The sequence below is a fragment of the Sinocyclocheilus grahami genome, unplaced genomic scaffold, assembly GCF_001515645.1.
Source record: "Sinocyclocheilus grahami isolate Dianchi unplaced genomic scaffold, SAMN03320097.WGS_v1.1 scaffold1136.1, whole genome shotgun sequence".
Lineage (NCBI taxonomy): Eukaryota > Metazoa > Chordata > Actinopteri > Cypriniformes > Cyprinidae > Sinocyclocheilus > Sinocyclocheilus grahami.
In genome coordinates this window covers 64637-72636 of record NW_015506315.1, presented here as the reverse complement: position 1 = coordinate 72636, position 8000 = coordinate 64637, and the positions used below count along the sequence as shown (strand labels likewise).

The window sequence follows — 8000 nt, the reverse complement described above, 5'->3', positions numbered from 1 at the left end:
TTCTAAGTAGATTTGTTTTTCTCTCTTGTTTTTTTGTATTAATTTGAGTAATTATTGCCATTTACTGCCAGAATGAAGAACGCAGTTTAAAGTTCTTTAAAAAAAAAAGTTGGGGATAAAATGAAAATCACATTTGTAAACACTGGTTTTCACATGTAGTTTTTCTGTCTTTTGTTTTAAAGCCTAACCATCGACTGAAATGAATGCATGAAATCTTACTCAACAGTATTATTCTTTATTGTTCCTGTGAAATTAATAAATAGTGTGCCTTCATAGTGCATATAAAACAACAGTATGCTCATATGGTGTTATCCACAAAAATAATCTTATTGCAGAAATCACTTTGAATCAGACTTAATGTACTTGAGAAAATCTTCTTCCTTTTTCTTTGACTTTGGGGAGTTTTGCTGGCTGAAAAAGAGAGGTAAAGAGGGAAAGAGGGAGGGATGGTGATTCAGGGTCATTAGTTCAGGCGGCTGGGTCTGCTGCATTCCTGAGCTCAGAGAGGGGGAGAAACGAAAGATGGAATGTGACTCAGAGAGAAAGAAAGAGGGAGGACCTGAGTGGAGGGACCCTGAAGGGGCAAGAGAGAACAAGAAAAAAAAAGAGTGCTTGCCAAGGGAAAGAAAAAGTTTTCAAAAAGAATGGGGGGGGGGAGAGCTGGAAACTAGTTCTGTTTTTGGGGGAGGGTATGAGCTGAAGTCATTAAATGTGTTATCAGTTAAAGGGAGGATGGGAAAAACAGCTTTGATTTCAGTGGGGATGGTACAGACAGAACATCCACATAATGCTGATTGCTTCCAACACATGGCCTTTTAGTTGCACTATTTGTGTTTGAAAGTTTCTCTTTCTTTCAAACCCAATGCACTTTTGGAGTCTCCGATCGCTGTGCTTACGCAGGACTGTTCAGATCTAATCAAAGCATTCAAAACATTGTCTGGGGAACTTTTTTAGTGATCTAAACGTGTACCTTGAGATATTATTCCCTTGAGTAAGGTTTATAGTTTGATTAAAATCATCATTTATTCACTCTCAAGTTGTTCCAAATGCCTGTGACTTTTCCTTCGTGCATGAAGTTCAAAAGCAAACAGTTAGCAGAATGTCCAAGCTTCTTTTTTTCCCATACAATGAAAGTGAATGGTGTTCGCAGCCGTTCCTGATTCACATCCACTTTTGCAACATGGAAATAAAAGCTTAGACATTCTGCTAAATATCTTCTGCAAAAAGGTTTGGAATGACATGAGTGTGAGTAAATGATGACTAGAGTTTAAATTTTTAGGTGAACCATCCATTTAACCTTTCAGAAAGAACATTGAATATCTTTGCTTGCTCCGTTTTGTTATTTTTATTACATTTAAATGATCCTGTTCTACATTTACTTAAAAGCAACACCTTTACATGTTATTTCATGTGCCACTGGCATTTCCAGCGCATTCTCGCACACCACTAGGGGTTCATGAAACTGTGGTCTAGAGGAAAGACAAAGACCCTCTGTGTCATGTATTTGTATTATCTATCTTACATTTTGCCCTCAGTCACTGGCCAGGAGTGTGTGTTCATATGTATGGGAGTGTAGACGAGGTGCTCGTATAGGTGTGAGCGATGGCCTTGTAGCAGGAAGTTGACAGAGGTCTTGCTTTAATTCAGTGCCGGAGAGGTGTGTACTAATGGCTGCTTGTGCTTATAGTGACTGCACATGCTCTGCTATTATTGAACCTCGTGCTCCTGCATGCCACTGAGGTACCATGCTGCCCTCTGCTGCCTCAGCTAGGAATTGCACATTTAATTTAGTAGTTTCTATGGTATAGGGAAAGAAGTACCCTTAATTCTACATGGTGTGATGTGACTGGTTTCTGAAAGCTTTCCATCTGATTGACCCTGTTGTGCTGTTGTCTTGTCTTCTGCAGTGCTGAGCATCAGAGGTGTACAGGAGGAGGACCCTCCAGATCCCCAGATCATGCGTCTGGATAACATGCTGCTGGCCGAGGGAGTGTCTGGGCCCGAGAAGGGTGGCGGATCAGCGGCGGCGGCCGCAGCTGCAGCAGCGGCTGGAGGATCACCTAACGACAGCAGCATCGAGCACTCAGACTATAGAGCCAAACTCGCACAGATCCGCCAGATCTACCACTCTGAACTAGAGAAATATGAACAGGTGACAATCAGACCCCCGTCTGACCTTTTAAGTAATTTCAGCAGATTCTTGTGGGTTTGTGTATGTAATTGTTTCTTTTTTCTTTTTTCAAATCAAATTTACTGATTTCATCCACTGGTGGAGTGATAATGAGAGGGAAGTAATAATGATGTCTTTCAGAAATTTCAGGTTTTGTTTCATATACATATTTGCCATTCAAAAGTTTGGCTTGTTTTTTGTCCAAGAAATTAATTAAGTTAAGAAATTAATACTTTTATTCAGCAAAGAAGCATTAGAGGCTTCTTTCAAAAACGTTTAATGGTAATTTATATTTGCATGTATGTAATGATCCTCAAATCTATTTGAAAACAGGCTTGCAGTGAGTTCACCAATCATGTGATGAACTTACTGAGGGAACAGTCCCGCACACGGCCTATCTCGCCCAAAGAGATCGAGCGCATGGTGGCCATCATCCACCGCAAGTTCAGCTCCATCCAGATGCAGCTCAAGCAGAGCACCTGTGAGGCCGTCATGATCCTTCGCTCTCGCTTCCTTGATGCCAGGTGTGTGTGTCTGCTTGTTTGATCTGTGGCTGTTTCAAATGTAGGTGTCTTATTCTGTTGTGCTGCACTATTCCACTAATTATTATCAATGATACACACATTTTTCCACTTACTTTGTCCTCAGACGTAAGAGACGCAACTTCAATAAGCAAGCCACAGAGGTGCTGAATGAGTACTTCTACTCTCACCTCTCCAACCCTTACCCCAGTGAGGAAGCCAAGGAAGAGTTGGCCAAGAAATGTGGGATCACTGTCTCTCAGGTATAGTCACGCATGGCCTACAAATGTCCCATGTGTATTGCAAAACCTGGAATCCAGTTTTCCAATAATGGAGCGTTAGGAAAAATGTCCTGGAAAATAAATCCGGCCCCATTTTTATTTTAATGAAATTTATGCAGCTTTGTCAAACAAGGTTTTCATCAAATATAGAAATTACAGGATCATGTAAGCATCAGTAATTAGTTTGAGATATGTCCTGTCAATAATGTTGCATCATGTCCATAATTCTGCTGTTAGCGTCTGAGTGTCATGAAACAAAAAAAAAATCACAAGCAGATACAGATCAGTCTCTGCTTAAGCATTATTTCCATTCTCCCAAGTAGTTAGTGATGGGAATTACTGACATCACACATTTCGCAAAGATAAGCACTTTTTGCACATATTGCAGTGATTTAAAAATATTATGAAAAGTCTGTCGTCATTTATTCACCCTTATGTTGTTCCAAACTCGTAAGAGTTTGGTTCATCTTCAAAACACAAATGAAGAGATTATTAATTAAACATGGGTGATTTCTGTCCCTCCATTGAAAGTCCTTTACACCAAAACCTTGATGCTTCTAAAAGTTCATAAAGACAAGTACATTACAAAAGTAATTCATGAGAATCGAGTGGGTTAATCCAAGTTTTCTGGTAACTTAAAGGGGTCATATGAGGCTTTTTTTTTAAGATCATTATTTTGTGTATTTGGTGTAACAGAATATGTTGACATGCTTTAATGTTCAAAAAACACATTATTTTTCAAATACTGAACAAATTTAATTTAGGCTTTTATTCACGCATAAACATTGATTATTGCACATACATAGAGTACATCAAATGTGGTAAACAGAAGATAAAACATACCAGCGTAATTATAAATCAATATATATTTATTTGTGTTTTGGAAAAGTCTTTCAGGTTTTAAATGACATGACTTTAACAGTATTTAAAATTTTGGGGTGAACTATCGCTTTAACTACAACTGCAGAGTTGAGCTGTGAACTTGTGCTGCGTTCACATCATGTCAGACTTCCCGTAATTACAAGTTTCCCACTTGTAAAAACTGTTCATGTTTGTTGAACTACTAATAACAAGTTGGCAACATTTTATGACCGCTCCATTTCCTCCCACTTAACTTGTGAAGTCAAAACAGCCAAAATAGCAGCAGCTTCAAAAGTTACAGTTAGCAACTTCTGCACATTTCTATTTGATCAGTCCACAGAAATTCTTTGTGCAGAAATTCTTTGACTAACAATAGTAGAAAAAATTAGGAAACATTTGCAGCTAATGTTAGCAAAAATGTGTGTGATTAGAGAAGCTACAGCTATCATGGACAGTTGACATTAGATATCTAGATGGCTACCTACAATGGAATGAGATGACATTTTGAACAATTTGTTGATAAATTATTATTATTATTTTATTAAATTTTTTGATATCACACAAAAATGATTTCACAAGAAGGAAGTCTTATTCAACATTTCCTAATGGCAGATGGGCTACTCTTGTTTCCAGTGTATGTTTTTGATTCAGCTGTGATGAAAACAAGATGCAGGAAGCACCGTTAGATGGAACCTTCTAATTGAGTGCATTGCAGAAATATTCATTTAAAAATAATTTCTGTAAATAAATGATAGCAGTATACCATACTACCTTTGAAAAGTTTGGGGTCGGTAAGATTTTTTTTTAAAGAATAATTTATCTTATTCATACCAAGGCTGGAATTATTTAAACAGTGATACTGTGAAATATTGGTACAATTTGAATATATTTTGAAATGTAATTTATTCTTGTGAATAATTTTCAGCATCATTACTCCAGTCTTCAATGTCTCATGATCCTTCAGAAATCATTCCAGTATGTGGATTTATTATAAGTGTTGGAAACGCTGCTTAATATTTTTGTGGAAACGGTGATACATTTTCCCAGGATTCTTTTGATGAACAAAAAATTTAAAAGAACAGCATTTAATTAAAATGGAAATCTTTTGTAACAATGTAAACGTCTTTACTGTCACAATCAATTTAATGCATACTTGCAGAACAAAAGTATTAATTTTTTGCCAGAAAAAAAAATCTGACCCCACATTTTTGGACAGTAGTGTAAACTGCAGTTGGGTAAGTTTAGTTCAGCAGAATGCAGTGACATCGACTGGATGAGCACAGAATGAGAATCCATGTTAGAATCCTTTAAATGAAAATTGTAATTATTTGAAATGTACAGTAATGTCTTTTAGTTGTAGTTCACTGTGATGAAATTGTTGTCTGATTAGAGTTGTTTCACCTCAGGTCTCGAATTGGTTTGGCAACAAGAGAATTCGGTACAAGAAGAACATTGGTAAGTTCCAAGAGGAAGCAAACCTGTACGCCGTTAAAACAGCCGTGGATGCTGCCAATGTGTCGGCACAGGCCAGCCAGGCAAACTCTCCAGCAACACCCAACTCAGGTAAAGTGCACAGCAGCCCTCCCATCATCTCTAGCAGATAGTGAAGCTACACAACGCACACCACTTGCCACAATCACACTCCTATCTACATGCGCTTCATGCGATTTTCTTTCCATTTCAGTTCTGTTCTCAAGTCTGTTCTTGTCTGTCCATCTTTTTTTCCTGTCATAGAGAATGCTTGTTTGTTTGTATTTGCATCATGCACTTGCTGGGTGAGATTTAGATGTTGTCAATCTGGGTTGCGCTGTAAAGCTGATCTGATTGTATCTAGGTAACAGCTGTTTTGTAAACTTCTTCAGGATAAAGCCGTCATAGTGTCGTTTTTCTATGGACCTGGGCGGTATGACTGCATACATCACACATTCGTAGAAAAGTGTTTATGAATGGGTATTGTTAGGCACAACATAACGCAGAGTTTAGTTTTATGGTTACATAACATCACATTAATATGACATTGTATAGATAGGAAGCTGATGTGTGATCACAGGTTTCAGGCTCAGTCAGTGTTTTTGAACTTATGCCAGACTTGTTTATTTGTTATGAATAATCGTATTTTTTGTTTCACATCCATCATGTTACAGAGGAAAAAATGCAAATGAAAACTACTTCATCTCATTTGATTAAAGCAGGGTTTCCCAAACCGGGGTTTGTGAGGGAACTGCAGGGGTTTTGTAAGTTAATGAATAGCTAAAAATGACTTAAATCATAAAAAAAAAAAATATTTTTAATAAATCAATAAAGATTAAGGTAAATAAATGATAAATTATTATTATTATCCATACAAAAACAATTACTGAAAAGTTTAAATCTATTTGTTTTCCTACATGTCATGTGACCATTAACCGTGAACATGCAAATATGTTGTTAAATTATTAAAATATTAATTTAAAATCTCAAGGGATACTTAAGTAATTATTTGGCTGACTTTGGGAATCCCTGGATTAAAACATTTAATCAGAATTGGATTGTCTAAATGTGGATGTGACCAAATTGTTGTTAAATTGTCTGTTGAATTTCCATCATGTTATATGAAGTCACTTATGATTTTGATCATACCGCCCACTCTCATCTCTCGCCATCTGAACATTTACTTTCATTTCTGGTTTTGCATGACTGTTTCCTCTAAGGCAGAGGTGAGCAAACTTGGCCCTTCCAGGCCACATTCCTTCAGATTTTAGCTCCAACCCTAATCAAACACACCTGAACCAGCTAATCATTGTCTTCAAGACTTCTAGAAGGCTACAGGCAGGTGAGTCATATCAGGGTTGGATCAAATCTCTGCAGGAAAGTGGCCTGGAAGGGCCAAGTTTGCCCATCACTGCTCTAAGGCTATGGCAATAACCAATAACTTTGTTGATTGCCTCTTTTTTTTTTCTTCTTTTTTTTTTGTTTATCTCTGCCTAAATTCTTGATGCTGTTTTGGCTTTTTGTTTGTTTAACATTTTCATTTTACTTTCATATGCACATGCACATCCACACACACTTGTTTAGAGTAGTTGAACCTCTATTTGCTCAGGAAGCAGAATGGATAAGGTAGGTGATTTAACTTGGTGTTGTCATTTTTAACAATACTCGGTCAACACGTATATTTTTAAACTCCATCCACATATCCTGTTACATATCCGGTGGCCGGTGTACCAACAATGCATCTCATCATCTAGAGGAAGTAGGATGTCGTGTTGTATACCTTCATGTAACGCAACAGTCCGCATCAGCACATACGTGATCGCTGCTTCCCATTGTTCACCTGTTTTGTTCTGTCGTCTCTAGTCAGCGGAAGTAGTCAAACAGATTATCATGACCGTCTTGGATTTGGGAATGTGGCTTGTCCTGATATTCATGCTCAGCTCCAACACTGATAATAATAAGAAATGTTTCGTGAGCAGCACATCAGCATATTAGAATGCTTTCTGAAGGATCATGTGACACTGAAGACTGGAGTAATGATGAAAATTCAGCTTTGCATCACAGGAATAAATTGCATTTTAAAATGCATTACAATAGAGAACAGTTCTTTTCAACTGTAATAATATTTCACAATAGTATTGTTTTTACTGTATTTTTGATCAAATAAATGCAGCCTTGGTGAGCAAAAGAGACTTTAAAACATTACAAACCTTACCAACCCCCAGTGGTAGTGTATATTATTGTTCGATAGTAATTCATGTTTGTTCATTATACATTAAAGGCAGAGTAAGTGATTTTTCAAAAACACTTTAGAAAACTGATTCGGGCCGACTAGCAAAACAAACTTGTAGCCAATCAGCAATAAGGGGCGTGTCTACTCGTGAAGTGGAGGAGAGCGCGTTCAGTGCACAGGACGGACATTAGCAAGCCGAGCCGAGCGACAGAAAGATAGAGATGGCGGATAAAAAACAAAAGAGGAAAACGTCTGTGGAACGATGAGGCAAGAAGTAGGACCCGTGTAAATATCGGACCAGCTTTCCAGCGCTGGAGAGAACTCAAGGAGCGGAGGCCTGCGATCGGACGCCGAGGTTGCTTTGTTTCATCTCAATAGGTGAGTAACACCGTGTCTACAACAGCTAAAGTCTGCCTACACTGGACGCGATCAAACGACCGTTGAAAACCATTTGAAATTTGTGT

The 8000-nt window shown here is 37.9% G+C and overlaps 1 protein-coding gene across 1 annotated transcript; it reads left to right on the top strand.

The window, feature by feature from the left end:
* Nucleotides 1-1909: 1909 nt before the first annotated feature.
* On the top strand, nucleotides 1910-6104 carry LOC107567240 (pre-B-cell leukemia transcription factor 1-like). Its single transcript, XM_016252882.1, has 4 exons — nucleotides 1910-2152; nucleotides 2504-2694; nucleotides 2819-2954; nucleotides 5240-6104. The coding sequence occupies exons 1-4, from the start codon at nucleotides 1958-1960 to the stop codon at nucleotides 5435-5437; spliced, it is 720 nt and encodes a 239-aa protein (XP_016108368.1). The 5' UTR covers nucleotides 1910-1957; the 3' UTR covers nucleotides 5438-6104.
* Nucleotides 6105-8000: the final 1896 nt, after the last annotated feature.